The sequence below is a fragment of the Sinocyclocheilus grahami genome, unplaced genomic scaffold (assembly GCF_001515645.1).
Source record: "Sinocyclocheilus grahami isolate Dianchi unplaced genomic scaffold, SAMN03320097.WGS_v1.1 scaffold1819.1, whole genome shotgun sequence".
NCBI lineage: Eukaryota > Metazoa > Chordata > Actinopteri > Cypriniformes > Cyprinidae > Sinocyclocheilus > Sinocyclocheilus grahami.
Window position 1 is genome coordinate 239,864 of NW_015506998.1, and position 23,496 is coordinate 263,359.

The 23,496-nt window shown below is 37.7% G+C and overlaps 2 protein-coding genes across 2 annotated transcripts in view; both read left to right on the forward strand.

The window, feature by feature from the left end:
* The window catches only part of LOC107572836 (adenylate cyclase type 4-like), a 20,616-nt gene extending 2,071 nt beyond the window's left edge, over positions 1 to 18,545 (forward strand). Inside the window, exons 5-24 of the mRNA XM_016259268.1 lie at positions 949 to 1,060; positions 1,158 to 1,285; positions 2,183 to 2,341; positions 2,421 to 2,574; positions 3,117 to 3,299; positions 3,415 to 3,440; positions 3,680 to 3,739; positions 3,828 to 3,888; positions 3,982 to 4,079; positions 5,254 to 5,338; positions 5,548 to 5,685; positions 7,303 to 7,383; positions 7,480 to 7,658; positions 8,919 to 9,003; positions 11,236 to 11,394; positions 13,601 to 13,750; positions 13,830 to 13,937; positions 14,039 to 14,153; positions 16,503 to 16,627; positions 18,010 to 18,545. Coding sequence (XP_016114754.1) covers positions 949 to 1,060; positions 1,158 to 1,285; positions 2,183 to 2,341; positions 2,421 to 2,574; positions 3,117 to 3,299; positions 3,415 to 3,440; positions 3,680 to 3,739; positions 3,828 to 3,888; positions 3,982 to 4,079; positions 5,254 to 5,338; positions 5,548 to 5,685; positions 7,303 to 7,383; positions 7,480 to 7,658; positions 8,919 to 9,003; positions 11,236 to 11,394; positions 13,601 to 13,750; positions 13,830 to 13,937; positions 14,039 to 14,153; positions 16,503 to 16,627; positions 18,010 to 18,138 — 2,335 coding nt within the window. The 3' untranslated portion in view covers positions 18,139 to 18,545. The remainder of the gene's footprint in view (positions 1 to 948; positions 1,061 to 1,157; positions 1,286 to 2,182; positions 2,342 to 2,420; positions 2,575 to 3,116; positions 3,300 to 3,414; positions 3,441 to 3,679; positions 3,740 to 3,827; positions 3,889 to 3,981; positions 4,080 to 5,253; positions 5,339 to 5,547; positions 5,686 to 7,302; positions 7,384 to 7,479; positions 7,659 to 8,918; positions 9,004 to 11,235; positions 11,395 to 13,600; positions 13,751 to 13,829; positions 13,938 to 14,038; positions 14,154 to 16,502; positions 16,628 to 18,009) is intronic.
* Positions 18,546 to 20,351: 1,806 nt separating this feature from the next.
* On the forward strand, positions 20,352 to 22,547 carry LOC107572837 (ubiquitin carboxyl-terminal hydrolase CYLD-like). Its single transcript, XM_016259269.1, has 5 exons — positions 20,352 to 20,447; positions 20,682 to 20,871; positions 20,992 to 21,270; positions 21,803 to 22,174; positions 22,258 to 22,547. The coding sequence occupies exons 2-5, from the start codon at positions 20,692 to 20,694 to the stop codon at positions 22,432 to 22,434; spliced, it is 1,008 nt and encodes a 335-aa protein (XP_016114755.1). The 5' UTR covers positions 20,352 to 20,447; positions 20,682 to 20,691; the 3' UTR covers positions 22,435 to 22,547.
* The last annotated feature ends 949 nt before the right edge of the window (positions 22,548 to 23,496 follow it).

Sequence of the window (23,496 nt, forward strand, 5' to 3'; positions counted from 1 at the left end):
CGCACAACACACACACAAACACACACACACACACACACACACAAAAACATGCACAACACACTCATAAACACACACAAAAACATGCACAACACACTCATAAACACACACACACAAAAACATGCACAACACACTCATAAACACATACACACACAAAAACACGCGCAACACACTCATAAACACACACACACACACACACACACACAAACATGCACAACACACTCATAAACACACACACACAAAAACATGCACAACACACTCATAAACACACACACAAACATGCACAACACACCCATAAACACACACACAAAAACATGCACAACACACTCATAAACACACACAAAAACATGCACAACACACCCATAAACACACACACACACACACACACAAAACATGCACAACACACTCATAAACACACACACAAACACGCACAACACACTCATAAACACACACACACACACACACACACACACACAAAAACACACACAACACACTAATAAACACACACACACAAAACATACACAACACACACATAAACACACACACAAACACGCACAACACACTCATAAACACACACACACACACACACACACACACACAAAAACATGCACAACACACTCATAAACACACACACACACACATGCACAACACACTCATAAACACACAAACATGCACAACACACTCATAAACACACACACACAGACACACAAAAACATGCACAACACACTCATAAACACACACACACAGACACACACACACACACAAAGCATTTCCTTGGTTCTTATATGAAGCTGACTATACTGATTACACACAAACCCAAAGCTCAAGCCCTCACAGACAGCGATTATTAGGCCCCGAGCACTGCAGTGCGAGGGAATTGCTGTTGACCCTATTGGAATTGCTCCGTTTCTTATTGTTATAGTTTATTGAAATTGTGATTTCGGTCGGCAGTATCCTGTACGCTGATATCGTGGGCTTCACACACCTGTCCAGCACCTGCACACCTGAGGAGCTCGTCGCCGTCCTCAACAAACTCTTCGGCAGGTTTGACGACATTGCCAAGGTCAGCGAGGATCTGCGTTACTGCTGCTCTCTGTGTTTCTATTTACTTTATGTGCTCAACACTTTCTCTCTTCTGCTTTCTCTCTCGCTCTCTGTAGAAGAACGGCTGTTTGCGCATTAAAATCCTGGGCGACTGTTATTACTGCGTGTCGGGTCTTCCTGATCCGATCTCTCATCACGCTCGCAACTGCGTTCAGATGGGTCTGGACATGTGCACGGCCATAAAGTGAGTCCGATGATCAAAAAGCATCTTAATAACAGTGTTTCTGTCACGGTCACGGTGTGTGGAGGCAGGCAGGACGACGAGGACGACAAGGATTCCAATAATGACTTTTAATGTAGACACAACAAGGCAGATTCAGGAAGGAGAGACACACACACACACACACACACACACTCGGGGTAGGGTTCACAATAACCAACAAACTCGACTGCAAGAGACAGGAACAGATATAGGGCCGATAACGAGGGGCAGACGGGTGAGCACAATGAGGTGATTAACTAATAATTAGTATTGGCTAAACCAACAAAAGGGGAAGAAACCACAATAAACAGTCCACAGGGGCGTTATAGTTATATTAATATCATTGATACTGTCACGAATGCCTACTATGTAGGAGTGAAGGAATGCAGAGACTTAGGAGAATTCACGTAGAACAGTTTTAATTAATCCAAACAAAGGTTAACATAGGAACACACGTAGGACACAGACTTTTAACACTGGACAGGGTACAAGGGGCAGAACACACTTTAAATACTCAACTAAATGAGGGAATTAATGAGACACACTTGAGATCAATGAACACAATCAAAAACAAGGGAAAACTAGGTCACGGGGAGCACATGGGGAGAAAACACAACAAAACAGGAACATAGGTCTGACAGATACGCTATGATAGTTTTTCTTAATATTTTAAAATTGTTGTTATATTTTCTGTTTTCACTTGAGTTAATTTTTGTAATGCTGCAGTTGTTATTTTCTTTTTTTATATTGTTATTAATATTTTAAAATTATTATTTTATTAAATTAGTTTAATATGTTATTTTATTTCAGTTAACTTTTTTATAAAAAAAGTTTTTACGAAAATGTTTTGGGTCTTAAAGTGAGAGGATTTTTTTGCAGTAAGCTAAGGGAGGCGACGGACGTGAACATCAACATGCGTGTTGGCGTGCACACGGGTAATGTCCTGTCCGGCGTGATCGGCCTTCAGAAGTGGCAGTACGACGTCTGGTCAGATGATGTGACTCTAGCCAATCACATGGAGTCTGGAGGAGTGCCTGGGTACCACACCTTTACACCTCTCAGGTCTGATTACCGTAGTATTATTGGTGATGATTCTGATGATGATGGTTTCTCACAGGAGAGTCCACATTACAGAGGACACGCTTGCTCACCTGGACGGGAAATACCAGGTGGAGGAAGGAAACGGCGGGAGTCGCAATTCCACACTGAAGGGAAAGAGAACATTCCTGGTCATCGATCCTAATGCAGAAAACTCCAACACGACACCTGAGGTGATCAACAATATTCATTATTGACTATCAGTTATCTGCTGTAGGAATCTATAAAATACTTTTATTTTTCCCAAATCCTGTCTAATCAAATGCATCGATGAAATCGATAGGCTGCATTTATTTAATAAAAAATACAGTAAAAATTGTGAAATAATATTATAATTTCAAACAGCTGTGTTCTATGTGAATATCTGTTAAAAGGTAATTTATTTCTGTGATCAAAGCTGTATTTTCAGCATCATTCCTCCAGTCTTCAGTGTCACATGATCTTCAGAAATCATTCTAATATGCTGATTTGCTGCTCAACACACATTTCTGATTATTATTAATGTTGAACACAGTTGTGCCGCACAATATTTTTGTGGAAACTGTGATACATTTTATTTTTCAGGATTCACAGATGAACAGAAAGTTCACAAGAACAGCATTTATTTGAAATCTTTTGTAACATTAGAAATGTCTTCACTGGCACTTTTGATCAGTTTAATGCATCCTTTATAAATAAAAGTATTAATTTCTCTGGTTGTTTTCATGTGTCTCAGACTCATGAGCTGAAGGTGGACAACAATCCTGTGAACCGTCAGAAGCTCCGCGCGTCGGTTCGGATGTCCCAGTACCTGCAGTCCTGGAAAACCGTCAAACCGTTTTCTGGACTTAACCAACCAGAGGCTTCGCTCGCAGCCCCGCCCACTTCTGACAGCATCAGCCAACCACAGCCAGCCACAGTCAGTATCAATCATGATCACGGTCCAATCATACAGAATCACGCTGAATATGGTCAACCGAAAACATAAACGGCGCATATTAATTCCTGTCATTCGTTTATTTTCTCATCAACAGGTGCTCTCAGAGTTCAACACTCCAAGGTGAAAATTAAAGGTTTATTCATTCGCATCAGTGATATAAAAGTAGTTTGCATATGTACCAAACAAAGTACTTTGAACTTAGTTTGGTTTGCTATGAAAATGCACCAAAAATGGATCGGAGCTGGCTTTTATGGCCACTTTGTGGTGAACACAGTTCGTTTTGTGGTTGACGTTAATGTGGTCTGAATTTGGTTCTCAAGTGTGAAAACTTTGTAATTCCCATTCGTTTCTTTTCTCAGATCTTCACAAGTTCTGGAAAACGGACTGATGGACTCATTAGACTCTCTGGGAAATGAAGGGTGAGCAAACAATTTATGAATTCACAGTCTTCACAGTGAACGAGTCATAAAATAATATTTGACTCAGTGTCATCTTTTCATTGTTTAGGAAACGAGCGAAGCTGAACAGTGTGACGTTATTTTTTAATCATTTTCAGCTGGAGAAACAGGTGTGAATTATTTATTCACTTAAAAGCATGTGTTTTTTCCAGTTGATTATTATTTGCACTCTTATGTTCTAACGGTGTGTATGTTTGTGTCAGTATTCGTTAAGTGAAGTCCAGGGGCTTCATCGCTCTGTCATATGTTTGGCCTTCATCTTCATCTCTGTGTTTGTGGTTCAGATGCTGACCTCGCAAAAGTGAGTATCGTACGTTACAATAATAGGAAAATACATTTCTCTTGATTTACTTTAGTAGATGTTGCTGGTCTTATTGTGAATGGCTCATCAGTCCACGCTATTCTACAGCAGGGCTTCCCAAACTGGGGTTCGTGGGTTGATGAAAATCTAATAGTTAATTAAATGATAGAAGTGTTCAAATAAAAATAAAATGTAATAAAAACAATCAAAATGAAATGCTTACAAAAACAGATTCAATGTTTTATTTGTTAGCTGCATATCGTGATCATTAAAGTTACTGAAATATTAAAATTTTACTAATCATTATATTATAATTATTATTATTATAAAGCGGAGAGTTCCGGTGCTTGACTCTGATTGGCTGAGCCGCGTTCGAAGCTGTTGTAAATGACGCTACAAAGTAACACACCTTTGTTTACGTTTGTGTGTTGCTCGGCAACCACTTTGTTGCAACCACAACTGTTTCTGAGGCGCTACATTGTTTGGCGGAAGAATACTGTTTTTATTAATATCATTACACTTTATTTGCTCTGCTTTATTTTGTGAAACCTTACTACGTATATGGAATAACCGTTTTATAAAAGCAATAAGCCCCGTGAAGCCGTGGTTTACAGTGAATTTATAACAGCTAAGGGGTTTTTTAACAACGCCCCTTAGCTGTTACAAATTCACTGTAAACCATGGCTTCTTGGGGCTTATCGCTTTATTAGAATAACAATTAAAACTTAAAATCTCTAGGGGCTTAGAGATTATAATATTTTAGCTCAAAGGGTTTTGGCTGACAAAAAAGTTTGGGAATCCCTGATCTAAAAACAAAACCCTAAAATGAAAATTTTACAAAACAATTTTACAACTGTATCCTGAAAATGAAACAATGTTACAACTGTATCCTAAAAATGAAACAATGTTATAACTGTATCCTAAAAATTAAACAATTTTACAACTGTATCCTAAAAATGAAACAATTTTACAACTGTATCCTAAAAATTAAACAATTTTACAACTGTTATTTGATCTATATTTTGGCAAGGGCCAGATTTCAGTAGTAAAACTGTCTTCATGTTGGTTTTAACACAATGCACATTGCCTGTTATTTATTACAAACATTAAGGACATTTTTTTCTAAATTGTTTATATTTTTCTAAATGAACACGTTTTCTTTGTGCACATACAGAAATTTTGCGCTGGCGGTGTCGTACGGTGCCACTTTCCCTGTCCAAATACTGATTGTGCTTGTGGTCTTCACTAAGTTCCTGAAGGTATGACTGCTTGTCATATTTATATGAGTTTGTGTGTATATTTTAAGAAAATTCATATTAGTGGTTGACCATTGTGGCTTTTTAAATAGTTAACACTTACTATTATTATGAAGAATGTGTTAATAAAAAGAACAAAAGGAAGTTATATAATTATTCTAAGGAGTGTCTTGTGTTATTTGTTAATGTTTTAATATGTGTTTGTGTGTCAGCACTGGCGCTCTAAGTTTCCCCGCAGCATCCGCTGGGTCTCGACGCTGTTTGACGGTGTGGCCACCAGGGCGGCGCTGCGGCTGCTGCTGGTGTTTCTCTGTCTGCTCATCACGCTGCTCATGGCAGTGCTGAACATAGTGAGTCAACAGCAACGTGCTAAGAAACACCTGCACAAACATCAGCTCAGGACTGTTTGTGACGAGACAAAAGAGTCAAAGCAGACAAAACCGCCTTTACACTGCAAAAGCGGGTTACACGCCACAGAAAGATGCTTGTAATGTTGCGCTTTCTTACAAACCAGTAGAAAGAAAACATCCAAAATACACATTTTAAGTGTTCATTATAATGCTCTTTATCTATTTGCGATATTGTGATACATATCTTTAAAGGAGGTTTCCTTAAAATTAGTTTTATCTCCACTTCAGCAGCACTTACATACACCAAACTTAGCAGTTTTATTCCTCTCTATATTCTGAAGGATTTTACTGAGGGGTTTGTTGATATGTATTTCGCCTTGTTTTATTATTGCACTTCAATTCACAATTACAATACATATCTCTAAAGGCCTTTTTCTAAAATGAGTTTTATCTCCACTTCAGCAGCACTTACAGACACCAAACCTAGCAGTTTTATTCCTCTCTATATTCTGAAGGATTTTACTGAGGGGTTTGTTGATATGTATTTCGCCTTGTTTTATTATTGCACTTCAATTCACAATTACAATACATATCTCTAAAGGCCTTTTTCTAAAATGAGTTTTATCTCCACTTCAGCAGCACTTACAGACACCAAACCTAGCAGTTTTATTCCTCTCTATATTCTGAAGGATTTTACTGAAGGATTTGTTCATATATCATAAGCCTGATTTTATTATTGCACTTTATCTATTTGCATCTGTAGATTTCAATTACGATACATATCTCTAAAGGCCATTTGAGTTTTATCTCTACTTCAGCAGCACTTACAGACACCAGGTTTAGAAGTTTTATTCCTATCTATATTCTGAAGGATATTACAGAGGGGTTTGCTGATATGTCTTTCGCCTGAACTTATACAACATTTTATTTCTAAAAACATGGCGAAAATCTGTTTTTTTGCCTATTGACCATATTTTCTGATTTATGGAGTAATAAAAAGAGAAATGCAAAATCCCCTCTGTAAAAACCTTTAACTCTAATATGTCAACAAAATCAAACTAAAATTTTGAACTTGGCTTTATCCAGTTCACTTGCACATTTAAACATAACATTTAAAAAAACTTGTAGTTATAATTTTTTTTTGTCATTTTTAATGCAATCAATCAACTGGGAAAATATGGTGATTATTTATTAGTTATATATTATTCAAATTTTTACCCTATTCACCTGGGGTGTCTTGCCTTAAAAGTTGATAGATGTTTGTTTAGTTTTTCTTGAGGAGTTTTAGGTGAAATAGTAATCTAACTTTGCGATTTTAATCCTGTTAGAATCAAACAAGTCTGTGTAAAAATTATTGCACAAATGTGTTACTATTGCTTATGGTTTTTTGATTAGCTTGAACATCCTCTAAGAAAGTCTATAATTGTAATATACATGTTTTATCAAAATGCATCTAATTAGTTTTGACCTTCACTGAAGAACTTTCTTGTTGTTCTATCGACTGTCCCATAAAGGTCACATTTATTGTTTTAAAAGAAAATAATGTCTTAATGTCTGTCTGTACAGAATGTCTTTGTCTGTACAAAATCTTAAACTTTATCTATGTTTGTTTTGTAGGTTTTTATCCCAGGCGATAACTGTTTAAATGTTTCCCACAATGCAACAGTACTGAACACTCTCAATCTCTACACTGTCCCGGTGAGCTTTTAGCTTATATTATAAATGGTCAATAGAGATGATAATTTGCATTCATGTTGATGTCATATTGATCATATGTTGTGTGTGTGTGTGCAGTATTATCTGTACTGCTGTCTGCTGGCGATGTTGGGCGTGATTGTGTTTGTGCGTGTGAGCATGTCTGTTAAAGTCTTCCTCCTGACCCTCGCTGTGGTGGTTTATCTCGCACTCTTCCTGCACGTTTACGCGCCGCGCTCCGACTGCTACATGAAACAGCTCTACAGCGGCAACAGCACGTAAGAGCCAAACGCACACACACACACACACCTGATTCAGCAGGACTAGCTTTATATAAATGCAATGTATAATATCCAGTGACTGAAAAGGGTTTAAAAAATGTATTTGCTTTGACTTTGTTTCCAAAATTTTAAAGTGGACTGAAACCTACTTGAGCTGTGACAGTGTCTAAGTGATATTTAGCAAACTAATCAATTTGAAAATAAGGATTATTATTATTATTTATTATAACACATGACACATGATAACAATATAAAATAACTATTATTATTATTAATTTTCCCTTACAACAACTATAATAATAACAAAAATTATTATTGGAATATTAATTTTAACATAACAATAATAACAGTTATCATTATTTTACATAATTCTAATATATAATTTGAATTGTTTTTAATGATAATTATTATTATTATGTATAAATATAATAACAATATAAATAAAAACTATTATTATTGGAGTACTCATTTTAGTTTATTGGATTATTCATAATTAACTCTTGTAACAACGATAATATTAACAGTTGTTATTATTTTTACTATAAAAATGAAGACAGAAATATATTACTATTTTAATAATACAATTGTACTGTAAAATGTCATATGTATTAAAAAATTATAATAACAATTTACAATTATTTTAATTTTATTTTGATTAATTGTGCAGACCTAATTTAAATAATGAGTCACAATCAGCTGCATTAATATTTAGTATAAACAATTAATTGTAAGTTTAGCTTAGAATGTGTTGAAACAGATCTCTGAATATATATTAATTTCATATTGCATTAAAATTGAAAGCTATCATGAAGTGACACATGCTGCCATTTTATTTCAGCAATGTGACGTATTTCATATAGTTAATAAGAAATTCAATGTAGGTGGGACTTAATTGATTCATGTGGATTTTTTTGGATGGAAAAGGTTTTTTTATTAAAGGCAGTTGAAAAATAAGAAGGATTAGTGATGTCAGACTTTTGATGAAAGATTATGAAGACAAACATTTTTTCTTTATTATAACGTCACTGATTTATCATCCCTAATAAGAGCAGGAACATGAATCAAGAATGTAAACGGAGTCAAATATTGATTTTGTAAATTTAGTGTGTTTGACAGTCCAGATTCAGAGCTGATTCCACGTTTCTTTTGTGCTGTAACTCTAACATGTGTCCAGAAACACAGTGATTGTTGTACAATTTCAATAAATTGAGTGGAAATGAATATTTATTATGATGTGTGTGTGTGTGTGTGTGTTAGGCCAGGAGTTCTTAAGGAGCCCAAGATCATGTCCGGCATTTGGCTGGTCATTTTCTACTTGATTTCCCTTATTCTTGTGCGACAGGTAAGAGTGTGTGTGTGTGTGTGTGTGTGTGTGTGTGAACTGAACACATATTTGATTTTGAATATTTTAGTTTGATATGATGTATTCAGTAATGGGGAAGTTTACAAAGTAATCCGCTCCAGATGACTAACTACCTCTCTAAAGGGAGTAGTTTTTGTCTCTGAATGGTGCTACTTCCTTTAGCTGTTACAGCAACTGATTCATACATTATAAATATATGACATTAGTTAAATCCTATTTACTGAAATATATCGATCAGCTGATGACAGGACAGTCTTGATATAGTCTTATATATATATACAGTGGGGCAAAAAAGTATTTAGTCAGCCACCAATTGTGCAAGTTCTCCCACTTAAAAAGATGAGAGAGGCCTGTAATTTTCATCATAGGTATACCTCAACTATGAGAGACAAAATGAGAAAAAAAATCCAGAAAATCACATTGTAGGATTTTTAAAGAATTAATTGGTAAATTCCTCGGTAAAATAAGTATTTGGTCACCTACAAACAAGCAAAATTTCTGGCTCTCACAGACCTGTAACTTCTTATTTAAGAGGCTCCTCTGTCCTCCACACGTTACCTGTATTAATGGCATCTGTTTGAACTCATTATCAGTATAAAAGACACCTGTCCAGTAAACCTGTTTCACACTCGATCTCCTCCGTGCCTTCTTGATCGTTTAGAGGTTTTTATCCAGTCAGAGCTCGTTTAGTGTAACTGTAGCTGGATCTTGACTGGTTTTGATCAAGTAAGCGTCAGAATAACGTCAGTAATATCTCCAGATGAACACTTACTGCACTGAAACAGCTCAGCTTTACTTGATTCTCCATCAATCATGTTTTAGAGTCTCAAATCTGATCCTCAGGATCTTTTGCGGAGCGTTTGTTTCCAGAAGCTTTACTTTCACTGTTCCTCAGCGGAGGAATGATCTTCACAAGCCTCCAGAACATCTCACATCTTCTGAGGAGCCTTTATTTCTTCAGCTCTCAATCACTGCGTTATATGTTTGGAGCATTTCACTCTCATCTCACTGAGACAGATTACTGGAGATATAGAGTGATATTTAGATCATTTTATATCAGAATCTGCTGCACTTTTATAAAGATCTCACTGATTTACAGCACAAGCATCAGAATTTCATCATAGAAATATCATTTGCTAAGCTTGAGTCTCTGGATAAAACTGAGCTTCTTATTCTCACTGTATCAGACTATATAAGCCATAAAAGCCTGATGATCAAATATGATGTGAGTTAGTTTTCTGTGATAGTACTGATGTGTGTGTGTGTGTGTGTTTCAGGACTTGTACAGTAAGTCGTGCGAGTGTGTTTGCGTGATGTTCGCGTCCGTGCCGCATTTCTTCAAGGAGTTTTACAACGAGAGCAGCGTCAACAACGACGGCCTGGAGTGCCTTCGCTTCCTCAACGAGATCATTTCAGACTTTGACGAGGTGGATGTCCGTCCGACACGTCACAGACTTCTTCATCGGCAAAGACATCCAGAACCAGGTCAAACACTCACAGAGTTAACACTATACTTTATTAACATCTCTGAATGGATGCATGTAACACTATAATGCTACTGTAGCATATTTGATACATAAAGGCCTCTATATTTGCTGTAAACCTGTTTCACACTCGATCTCCTCCGTGCCTTCTTGATCGTTTAGAGTGTTTTATCCAGTCAGAGCTCGTTTAGTGTAACTGTAGCTGGATCTTGACTACAATTTCAATAAATTGAGTGGAAATGAATATTTATTATGATGTGTGTGTGTGTGTGTGTGTTAGGCCAGGAGTTCTTAAGGAGCCCAAGATCATGTCCGGCATTTGGCTGGTCATTTTCTACTTGATTTCCCTTATTCTTGTGCGACAGGTAAGAGTGTGTGTGTGTGTGTGTGTGTGTGTGAACTGAACACATATTTGATTTTGAATATTTTAGTTTGATATGATGTATTCAGTAATGGGGAAGTTTACAAAGTAATCCGCTCCAGATGACTAACTACCTCTCTAAAGGGAGTAGTTTTTGTCTCTGAATGGTGCTACTTCCTTTAGCTGTTACAGCAACTGATTCATACATTATAAATATATGACATTAGTTAAATCCTATTTACTGAAATATATCGATCAGCTGATGACAGGACAGTCTTGATATAGTCATATATATATATATATATATATATATATGATGATGAATAATGATAATAAAATAACACGTTAGTGTTTACTGTGATGCAGGACGAGTTGGGCTCTCGGACGGAGTTCCTGCTGGAGAAGTGCTTTAATAAAGAGACGGAGGAAATGGAGACGACCAAGAACGTCAACAGACTGCTGCTGCAGAACCTTCTGCCGGAGCACGTCACAGACTTCTTCATCGGCAAAGACATCCAGAACCAGGTCAAACACTCACAGAGTTAACACTATACTTTATTAACATCTCTGAATGGATGCATGTAACACTATAATGCTACTGTAGCATATTTGATACATAAAGGCCTCTATATTTGCTGTAAACCTGTTTCACACTCGATCTCCTCCGTGCCTTCTTGATCGTTTAGAGTGTTTTATCCAGTCAGAGCTCGTTTAGTGTAACTGTAGCTGGATCTTGACTGGTTTTGATCAAGTAAAGGTCAGAATAACGTCAGTAATATCTCCAGATGAACACTTACTGCACTGAAGCAGCTCAGCTTTACTTGATTCTCCATCAATCATGTTTTAGAGTCTCAAATCTGATCCTCAGGATCTTTTGAGGAGCGTTTGTTTCCAGAAGCTTTACTTTCACTGTTCCTCAGCGGAGGAATGATCTTCACAAGCCTCCAGAACATCTCACATCTTCTGAGGAGCCTTTATTTCTTCAGCTCTCAATCACTGCGTTATATGTTTGGAGCATTTCAGACTCTTCTTACTGAGACAGATTACTGGAGATATAGAGTGATATTTAGATCATTTTATATCAGAATCTGCTGCACTTTTATAAAGATCTCACTGATTTACAGCACAAGCATCAGAATTTCATCATAGAAATATCATTTGCTAAGCTTGAGTCTCTGGATAAAACTGAGCTTCTTATTCTCACTGTATCAGACTATATAAGCCATAAAAGCCTGATGATCAAATATGATACTCAACGTAAAACATATGCAAACTTCTTTTGTTTAAAGGTACGATAAACTGTTAGATTTTTTTTTTTTAAACGTTTTATTTTATTTGAAAGCTTTTTTTAAAAAAAGCTAAATTTCAGCTTTGGTAGATTGGTGCCATATTTGATCAAACCAAAATGCATGAATTTCTGCATAGCAACCAAATTAAGCGTCTTGAAGTGTGCCGGCATAGATGAGATCTGGTGCTAATCGTGGGATAGTTTGCATTGGCATGAGTCGTGCATGCTGAACTGCTGACTTTCACGCGGTACTCAAATGTAATGCTGTGTTAGCCGCGAGCGATGCTTTGGAAATAACTCTGTTGTTGAAGAACAGAACCCTTTCTGCCGGTGGATTTGTGGCTCAGTTTGAGATTCTCTCGTAAGCGTTAGTGTTGGTCTGGCAGATGTTGTCATGTGAGGAGGATTAAAGGCTGTCAGTCGTCTCCGCAGGGTTAGTGTAGTGTGTGTTCTGTGAAGTATGTACTCAGACGCTCCGGGAATGTCGGGAATGTCGGGCTCAGAGCCTCGGCTCACTCTGAAGGGTGTCACAAGTCCCACAGTTGAAGATATTTCATATCCTGCAGATTGTGATGTGATGCATGATTGTGAATAATATGATAGATTTTGATATGTAGCCTCAATGCTGGTCATCGTAACGTTTTTCAAGCTGTTGTTTGATATAAGAAACATATTTGATCATAAAGTGTATTTCGCTGTTTAAAAGACATTTTATAAATGTTTGATCGGACTGATAAAGCAGGAACGCCGCAAGGATTTTTGACATCGTGTCGCATGTTTTGTTTTTTAAATAAATTGCTTATCATCAGTAGGGTTGCAAAAAGGTGGAAAAGTTCCAGTAAATTTCTGAAATATTCCAGAAATTTTGGAAACTTTCCAGGAATTATTTGGAATATTCCAGGGATTTTTGGAAAGCTTCCGGAAATTTTCCACCCCTTTGCCACCCTAATCATCAGTAATAATAAACATCAATTATTGCACGCTGATTAAGCGACAATGAAGAACAAATCAAGTTTATTAAAACAACTTCATATGATAAACATAATATCTGAACATGTCATTATATTGCTGCTGTCGAGATGTCAAGCCCTAAAGAAGACGAGCACGAGGAAGAAAGACATGAAATATGAATGTGTTTCGTCTCCTGATGAAGTCATGTGTTGCATTTACTCTGATGAGACAGATTACTGGAGATATAGAGTGATATTTAGATCATTTTATATCAGAATCTGCTGCACTTTTATAAAGATCTCACTGATTTACAGCACAAGCATCAGAATTTCATCATAGAAATATCATTTGCTAAGCTTGAGTCTCTGGATAAAACTGAGCTTCTTATTCTCACTGTATCAGACTATATAAGCCATAAAAGCCTGATGATCAAATATGATGTGAGTTAGTTTTCTGTGATAGTACTGATGTGTGTGTGTGTGTGTGTTTCAGGACTTGTACAGTAAGTCGTGCGAGTGTGTTTGCGTGATGTTCGCGTCCGTGCCGCATTTCTTCAAGGAGTTTTACAACGAGAGCAGCGTCAACAACGACGGCCTGGAGTGCCTTCGCTTCCTCAACGAGATCATTTCAGACTTTGACGAGGTGGATGTCCGTCCGATGTCTGTTTGGCCGTCTGCCTGTGGTCTTTTTAACCCACCTGCCTCGTAATGCTCTCTTACAGCTCCTCAACAAGCCCAAGTTCAGCGCCGTGGAAAAGATCAAGACCATCGGCAGCACCTACATGGCGGTGGCTGAACTGATCAAACCTTCCAAAACAGAGGAGAGACAAGTGAGTCACAGGTGTATGCGTGCGTGTGGCATGCTTAAAGGGCATGTTTTGCATGTGTAAATAGACATGCATGAGTTTTCATCTGTTTTTACCATTCACAGACGTGCGACACAAGCTACAGTCACGTCCGCTGCATGCTGGACTTCGCCATCGCTCTGATGGGGAGACTGGAGAACATCAACATGCACTCGTTCAACAGCTTCCAACTGAGGATCGGTACAACACAGACACTTATTATATACTGTAGTATATATATATATACAGTATTGGTCAAAAGTTCTGCTCACCAAGGCTGCATTTATCTGATAAAAATACATTAAAAATAGTGAAATATTATTATGATGTAAAACAGCTGTTTTCTCTGTGAATCTCTGTTAAGCTGTAATGTATTTCTGTGATGCGCAGCTGTATTTTCAGCATCATTCCTCCAGTCTTCAGTGTCACATGATCTTCAGAAATCAGTATAATATGCTGATTTGCTGCTCGAGAAACATTTCTGATTATTATCAATGTTGAACACAGTCGTGCTGCACAATATTTTTGCGGAATCCGTGATAATCTATCATTCAAAAGTTTGGGGAAAGTAAAAAAATAAAGAAATAAATTATACTTTTATTAATAAACAACACATTAAAAGTGCCAGTAAAGACATTTATAATGTGACAAAATATTTCCATTTCAAATAAATGCTGTTCTTCTGAACTTTCTGTTCATCTGTGAGTCCTGAAAAATAAAATGTATCACGGTTTCCATATCATTAATAATAAATCAGCATATTAGAATGATTTCTGAAGATCATGTGACACTGAAGACTGCAGTAATGATGCTGAAAATTCAGAGAAATAAATTACAGTTTAACAGATATTCACAGAGAAAGCAGCTGTTTTAAATTAGAATAATATTTCATAATTTTTACTGTATCTTTGATCAAATAAATGCAGGTTTGGTGAGCAGAAGAGACTCTCAGAATCATTTACAAGAATCGAATAAATCTAACATTAATCTGACTGGTGTTGCAGAATTTCATCATAGAAATATCATTTGCTAAGCTTGAGTCTCTGGATAAAACTGAGCTTCTTATTCTCACTGTATCAGACTATATAAGCCATAAAAGCCTGATGATCAAATATGATGTGAGTTAGTTTTCTGTGATAGTACTGATGTGTGTGTGTGTGTGTGTGTGTGTGTGTTTCAGGACTTGTACAGTAAGTCGTGCGAGTGTGTTTGCGTGATGTTCGCGTCCGTGCCGCATTTCTTCAAGGAGTTTTACAACGAGAGCAGCGTCAACAACGACGGCCTGGAGTGCCTTCGCTTCCTCAACGAGATCATTTCAGACTTTGACGAGGTGGATGTCCGTCCGATGTCTGTTTGGCCGTCTGCCTGTGGTCTTTTTAACCCACCTGCCTCGTAATGCTCTCTTACAGCTCCTCAACAAGCCCAAGTTCAGCGCCGTGGAAAAGATCAAGACCATCGGCAGCACCTACATGGCGGTGGCTGGACTGATCAAACCTTCCAAAACAGAGGAGAGACAAGTGAGTCACAGGTGTATGCGTGCGTGTGGCATGCTTAAAGGGCATGTTTTGCATGTGTAAATAGACATGCATGAGTTTTCATCTGTTTTTACCATTCACAGACGTGCGACACAAGCTACAGTCACGTCCGCTGCATGCTGGACTTCGCCATCGCTCTGATGGGGAGACTGGAGAACATCAACATGCACTCGTTCAACAGCTTCCAACTGAGGATCGGTACAACACAGACACTTATTATATACTGTAGTATATATATATATACAGTATTGGTCAAAAGTTCTGCTCACCAAGGCTGCATTTATCTGATAAAAATACATTAAAAATAGTGAAATATTATTATGATGTAAAACAGCTGTTTTCTCTGTGAATCTCTGTTAAGCTGTAATGTATTTCTGTGATGCGCAGCTGTATTTTCAGCATCATTCCTCCAGTCTTCAGTGTCACATGATCTTCAGAAATCAGTATAATATGCTGATTTGCTGCTCGAGAAACATTTCTGATTATTATCAATGTTGAACACAGTCGTGCTGCACAATATTTTTGCGGAATCCGTGATAATCTATCATTCAAAAGTTTGGGGAAAGTAAAAAAATAAAGAAATAAATTATACTTTTATTAATAAACAACACATTAAAAGTGCCAGTAAAGACATTTATAATGTGACAAAATATTTCCATTTCAAATAAATGCTGTTCTTCTGAACTTTCTGTTCATCTGTGAGTCCTGAAAAATAAAATGTATCACGGTTTCCATATCATTAATAATAAATCAGCATATTAGAATGATTTCTGAAGATCATGTGACACTGAAGACTGCAGTAATGATGCTGAAAATTCAGAGAAATAAATTACAGTTTAACAGATATTCACAGAGAAAGCAGCTGTTTTAAATTAGAATAATATTTCATAATTTTTACTGTATCTTTGATCAAATAAATGCAGGTTTGGTGAGCAGAAGAGACTCTCAGAATCATTTACAAGAATCGAATAAATCTAACATTAATCTGACTGGTGTTGGGTGTTGTGTTGTTCAGGTATAAATCACGGCCCTCTGATCGCAGGCGTCATCGGCGCTCATAAACCTCAGTATGACATCTGGGGAAACACGGTTAATGTGGCCAGCCGGATGGACAGCACTGGAGTCCTGGATAAAATACAGGTGAGCGCTCACTGTCTGCTGCATCAAAACATCAGTCTGTCTGTGGTGTAATGCAAGGAAGCGTTTCTGCGTAAACCTCAGGAATCTGCCCTGCTCAAACAAAAAAGATGGTTTATTTGCACAGGGAAATTAACAAAGCTAAAGTTAGTCTCTGACATGAGGCCTGAGCTCTCTTTGGTTAAACTGCATTTCATGTTTTAGACTGATATGAACCTTTAGATTTACCTTTATTGTCCATAAAAATATTCACAGGTTCGGTGTCTAGTTTCCATTTGTTCGCAAAACTTTTGTGCTCCCTGACAAATTAGCAGATATTTTGTACTACCCGAGAAATATGCATTCGTTCACAAAACATTTTTAAGAGAACGCTTAAGTTCCCTGAGAAGCTTGAGTGGTATAAAATGAGATAAATATATGTTTCAGTGTTTTTGTGACACAAAGCTTCTCAGGGAAATGCAGAAGATTTGCAACTGAATTAAAATTTTAAAGGAACACCACTATTTTTGAAAATAGGCTCATTTTCCAGCTCCCCTAGAGTTAAACAGTAGAGTTTTACCGGTTTCGATTCCTGAATGGATTCAAAAATGGTAAAACTCGACTGTTTAACTCTAGGGGAGTTGGAAAATGAGCCTATTTTCAAAAATAGTGGAGTGTTCCTTTAAGTCATCTCGAGGCTCCATTAAAGGTTTGCTGGGGCCCTCTAGTGGGCCCCGGGCCCCTGGTTGAGAAACACTGCATTAGAGTGATCCATATCAAGTCTTCTAAACCTGTATGTGACCCTGCAGCACAAAAGCAGTGTTAAGTCGCTGGGGGATATTTGTAGCAATAGCCAACAATACATTGTTTGGGTCACAATTATAGATTTTTCTTTTATGCCAAAAATCATTAGTTTATTAAGTAAAGATCATGTTCCATGAAGACATTTTGTAAATTTCCTACCATAAATATATCAAAACGTAATGTTTGATTAGTAATATGCATTGCTAAGAACTTCATTTGGACAACTTTAAAGATGATTTTCTCAATATTTAGATTTTTTTTGCACCCTCAGATTCCAGATTTTCAAATAGTTGTATCTCGGCCAAATATTGTGCTATCCTAACAAACCATACATCAATGCAAAGCTGATTTATTCAGCTTTCAGATGATGCATGCATCTCAATTTTAAAAAATTGACCCTCATGACTGGTTTTGTGCTCCAGGGTCACAAATTAACAAAATAGCATGTTTGAAGTTGAATAAAAAAGTGGGAGCCTGCAGCATTATGAGTGGAAACCCATTTGAGATGCATGTTAATAGCACCAGGTGTAAATGTCAACTTGTACACAAATACAGCTCCACGTGATCTCACTTCAGATGTATGTTGTTTGTCGGGTTTTCAGGTGACAGAGGAGACGGCGCAGGTGGCTCAAAGGCTGGGCTTCAGCGTAACTCTGAGAGGAGCGATCCACGTGAAGGGCAAAGGACAGCTGAGCACGTACTTCATCAACACCGAGCACTCAGAGCAGTGACCATAGCATCAGAGACCAGACTGACACAGTGTGATGAGTGTTTCACTGAGGTCCTCTGCGGCATCAGCCTGATAGCGCTGGCGCTACAAGAGCTCAACTAGTTAGCACTTAGATTTAACCAATTCTAGTACTTCTAAAAACGAGGGAAGATTAGCGTCTGTTGTTCTTTTTGAAGAGGTTTAAGTCTTTTGTTTTTTTTAAACAATGCAAAGTTGGCAGGTTTTCTAAAGTCTTTAGTTTTATATTGAATTTCTTGTATTTTCCTTAACTTGCGCACTTATTTATTAATGTGTATTTAATATTTTGTATGTTTAATGTGAAAAGTTAAAGTCTATAATATTATGCATAAAAATGTTTCTTAAAAAAAACCTGTTTGTTGTGTTTAAAATGTAACCATTTTTGTGACTACGAAAGTAGAATCTAATAAAATGTCTGACTTAAAAGTGACTCTTGTTCCATTCCACCGAATGGGTGCCATTTGCTTCCAAAACTCTTCCAAAAAAAATCTTTATCTTTTTTTAAGACTGAATCTAGTAATACACATAATTAACGATTCAAAATCTGTACTGGTCAATCTCAGGTAACTTTATTTAATTTTTTACACGGTTTTTAAGTGGAAGATAGATGCATTTTTCTCAGTCCTGTGTAGCGTCTGGACCAATCAGACACACAATATATATATTTTTATTTATATTTAATAAATACTCTGTAACACCCCTCAGTTAACAAGCCATATGAGGGCCTATGGACCCTTCCCCTGAAATGCGTCTTAATACCTCAGGAGGGCAGAACAGGCCTCTGGTTCCATGGCAACCAACGCTGATATCACTGGTTTTATTGCCCAAAGGAATGCGGGCAGAGAAACTCACTCATTTTCCTCATAAGAAAGACACATAATGCCCAGAGAAATGGACTGTTCTCTAATTAATTCATAGGAAAAACTTTCTTTGAATGAACACACATATCCTTCAGGTCATTGTGTATATTGTCTTTTATATTGTATACTGTTTTATGCAGGCTTATGATGGAGCCACTCGTTCCTGTCATCTTACCATATGTAATCCTACCATGTTTAGTATCTATGAATTCGTCTTCTGATGATCTAAACGAGCGTGTATATTATATGTTGGTACATAGGCAATATATTAGTGTCCTGAGAATCTTTAGTAATTTTGATTCAAGTTCCATTTGCAAATTACTCTCATGCTCTCACACAAAGAGTCATAAACTCCCCAGTATTTCCAAACTCCCGCTTGGGATTTCGGCCTTTCTCATTGGACAAGCCCAGCTTGAGAGGCGTGAATCTTATCAGGCCTTAAAGGCCTCACATCAGTGACCTGCCTCCAGTCTGCGGTTCTGTTAGATTCTGAGAAGATGAGGATGTGAGCTAAAACACTCCTAAGGACACCCTAAGTCTGGATAGATAGATAGATAGATGAGTAACAGGATTGAGATTTCAGGATAAAATTAGCAAATACATATAATATAGCCACATGGAGTACATGCTAATATTATGAGGATACTCAGCAAATTATAGTGATTCACCAAATATTTGTATTTTTAAAATAAACAAGTAACATCTAAGAAATAATTTAGGTAACAGGACAGTGTTGACGCTCCCAGTCATCATTACAATATCATCAAATATGCAGAAAATGGCATTGCATTGCCTTCAGCAGATCCACGTGTTGCAATATCATGTTGAAAATGTTTTTCAGAGGGGGTTGTGTTAGGGTAACAGGGCTGAGTGAAACCCTGCGGAGACGACTAAAATGTGTATTTTATCTAAGATATTATCGATTTATTTTGAAATAAATGTATTTACAGCACAGATGGGATATGGAGGTACACAAAAATGACTTCTGAAGGATATCAAACATTATATTTCATGTTGAAATGTTGCGTTAGAGACCGGGGACATGTAACAAACGCATGTTTTCAGTGCTTTAGGTAGTTTTGTTCATAAATGTCAAATCCAACTATCTTGAACGAATATAGATATGGTCTAAGATAAGTGTATCTACCCTTGAATTCTCGGAAGATGAGCAAAATATCCGACAGAAGAAAAAACTCATTTCTAAAAACGCAACAGTGGAATTTCCCTCAGAGCGAAGCCCCGCCCACCCCCGTTCAGAGAGCGAAGCCCCGCCCACCCGCCGTTCAGCGAGCGTTCGCCGCCCAAACATTCTTTCTCTCTGATTGGTCCACGCAGCCGTCCGTCATCTCGCTTCCTGCTTTAGTGAAAGTGAGGCATTATTGTGTTTATTGCACAAGTGTCGCACTTTTAAACCGAGGTGATGACTTTATCGGTAAGTTAACGTGTGTTGCCTGTGTTTCAGCGTGTTTTACAGCCCCGATCAAACCGCCAGATGCGGTTCAGCAGGTTTGATGAGGCAGGAAATGTTTTTTGGTTCACTTTGCGCGTAGTTTCCCAGTTTGAAACTAAGCGAATTCGATTCGAACTTAGTTTTCATTGGTCACTAATAATGTTTTATTGAGTTTGACTGAAATCAGTGAAGTGTTACTGTCTCTTACACGCGCAGGTCCATCACCATGTCCGGCGACGCACAGCACAGTAGAAGGCGACGCTCCCCCAAAATGTACATGGTCGCGTCCGACTACAGAGTGCAGGACCACCTGGAAGGAACCATTCGCCTGCAGCGGGGGCAGCTCTGTCAGCAGCAGGAGGGAGGAGCGCACAGGAGCGGGAGAGGAGATTACCTGTGGGTGAAGGTGAGAGACTTCATCTGTAATTAACCGCTGGGAGTCCATTTGTGGTGTCAGTGTCAGGTGTTTATGTTCTCATAGCTCATGACAAGTTCTTAAAGCGACAGTACCCTTTATTCCCCACAGGTGATCGATAATGGCTGCGTGGTGAAGGTGGACAGACAGGTGCTCAATGAAGTCCCGGCCGAGTTCGCCGGTCTGCTCGAACCCGTCCCTGACCTGGACGTCCGTGTCAAACTGCTGTCCAGGACGCAGTTCCTGCAGCGAATGGCGGCTTTAGCGCTGGGGTCAGAGGTGCGGGTCATCTGGAGCCGCAGCCAATCAGAGCTCGCCGAGGCGGAGCTTCGTTACCGCGGGCCGCTGACGAGGGGAAGCTCCGCCGTTCATTTCGGGGTTCAGCTAAAAGTGAGATTGGATGTCGCTGTGAACAACAGACATTTTCTCAATCTTGTTTTCCAGTGTTATAATATAGATGAAGAGGAGACATTTACTTCGGAAGCAAAATTGCGTGAGATATTCCCCCCCTCTCGGTTTAAGCATAAATGTAGTTTTAAAAAAAAAGACATGTTTATATATTATTGAAAATTTAATTAATAATAATAATAATGTATTATAGTGCATAATAATAATTATTATTAATTGTATTATTATTGTTGTTATTATTATTAATAATAATACATTTAGTAAAATATATATTAGTTTGTTGTTTATTGGAAACAAGACAGGACATTTTTAAAAGTAACAAAAAGAAAAAACGAATTATAATTAAATATTTAATATTAATAAAATATTATTATTGTTACGTAATTTAATTAAAAATAACTCATTGCTTATAATGACAAATAAAAAAATATTATTATATAATCTGTTTCATTAAATTAAATTTTTAATAACAAAATGTAAGTGGCGCATCTCTTGCTCTGTCTGTCTCTGTCAGGGATGGGCAGCAGGTCGTGGTAAATGCAATGGAAGCTATAAAGGGCATCAGTTGTTCTGGTGTCCAGACGGCTGCGGGCTGTTCCTCCCGGTCAGTGAGATCACGCTCCCTCGATCGTCCCGCGGCGGCAGCGGCAGCGGCAGCTCCAGCGACCGCCCGCCGAACCTCGCGCCGTCCGCTAACAGCCAGGGCCCCGTCAGCATGCTGTCACGCGCTGCGGAGTCCGGCCCCAATCCCAGCGTCCCGCAGCCGCTCGCCGTCGGGCAGAGAGTCTGCTTCGTCCAGGACGAGTGCGTCCAGCGCGGGAGCGTCCAGTTCTGCGGGCCCCTGTCGAACCGGGCCCCGTCCACGCTTTATGTGGGAGTGTTACTGGTGAGTTTTGACGTCCCGAGTTCAATGTAAAGTTTTAGTTGTCAGAAAGGAAAGTTTAGGTTAAAGTGTGTTTGTGTGTTCAGGATCATCCAGGAGGATCATGGGATGGATGTCATAAAAACACCAAACTGTGCTCCATCCCGTCCCCTGAGTTTGGCGCTTTGCTTCCCCTCTCTAAAGTAACTGCAGGTAACATTTCTGCTTCAGGTATCAACAGTCAAGACCGAGAAACGAGTAATGCACCTAATAAGATCAAATAATATGCTGTAGCAAATGCTGTCAGGCTTCGAATGAACAAAACACACCATAAAACTATCAAATGAGCGCATTTGGAATAATTAATGATTGAATTTTTAATGTTTTTAAAAGTCTCTTCTGCTCAGCACGGCTGCATGTATGTGATGGAAAATACAGTAAAAATTATGAAATATTATTAGAATGTAAAACAGCTGTTTTCTCTGTGAATCTCTGTTAAACTGTAATGTATTTCTGTGATGCGCAGCTGTATTTTCAGCATCATTCCTCCAGTCTTCAGCGTCACATGATCTTCAGAAATCAGTATAATATGCTGCTCTGCTGCCATGATGTAATATCAATATAATATGTTATAAGAGTTTCAATTATTCCAAACTTTTGGTGGTATATATTATTAATGTTTTAAATTATATAAATGTAGAAATGCTTTTATTTAATATAAACATATGGTGGAATTAATCTGGTTACTAAACACTCATGAAGAATACTTTTTTATGCACCTAATAAGATCAAATAATATGCTGTAACAAATGCTTTCAGGCTTCGAATGAACAAAACACACCATAAAACTATCAAATGAGCGCATTTGGAATAATTAATGATTGAATTTTTAATGTTTTTAAAAGTCTCTTCTGCTCAGCAAGGCTGCATGTATGTGATGGAAAATACAGTAAAAATTATGAAATATTATTATAATGTAAAACAGCTGTTTTCTCTGTGAATCTCTGTTAAACTGTAATGTATTTCTGTGATGCGCAGCTGTATTTTCAGCATCATTCCTCCAGTCTTCAGCGTCACATGATCTTCAGAAATCAGTATAATATGCTGCTCTGCTGCCATGATGTAATATCAATATAATATGTTATAAGAGTTTCAATTATTCCAAACTTTTGGTGGTATATATTATTAATGTTTTAAATTATATAAATGTAGAAATGCTTTTATTTAATATAAACATATGGTGGAATTAATCTGGTTACTAAACACTCATGAAGAATACTTTTTTAACTTTTTTATCTATTTATCTATCTATCTATCTATCTATCTATCTATAAGTCTATCTATCT

Excerpts from the sequence above, each read along its gene's own strand:
- LOC107572837 (XM_016259269.1), top strand. The coding sequence starts at position 20,692 with ATGTCCGGCGACGCACAGCACAGTAGAAGGCGACGCTCCCCCAAAATG. Across the intron at positions 20,872-20,991 it reads GAGATTACCTGTGGGTGAAG|GTGATCGATAATGGCTGCGT; the intron begins GTGAGAGACTTC and ends TATTCCCCACAG. Across the intron at positions 22,175-22,257 it reads TTTATGTGGGAGTGTTACTG|GATCATCCAGGAGGATCATG; the intron begins GTGAGTTTTGAC and ends TTGTGTGTTCAG.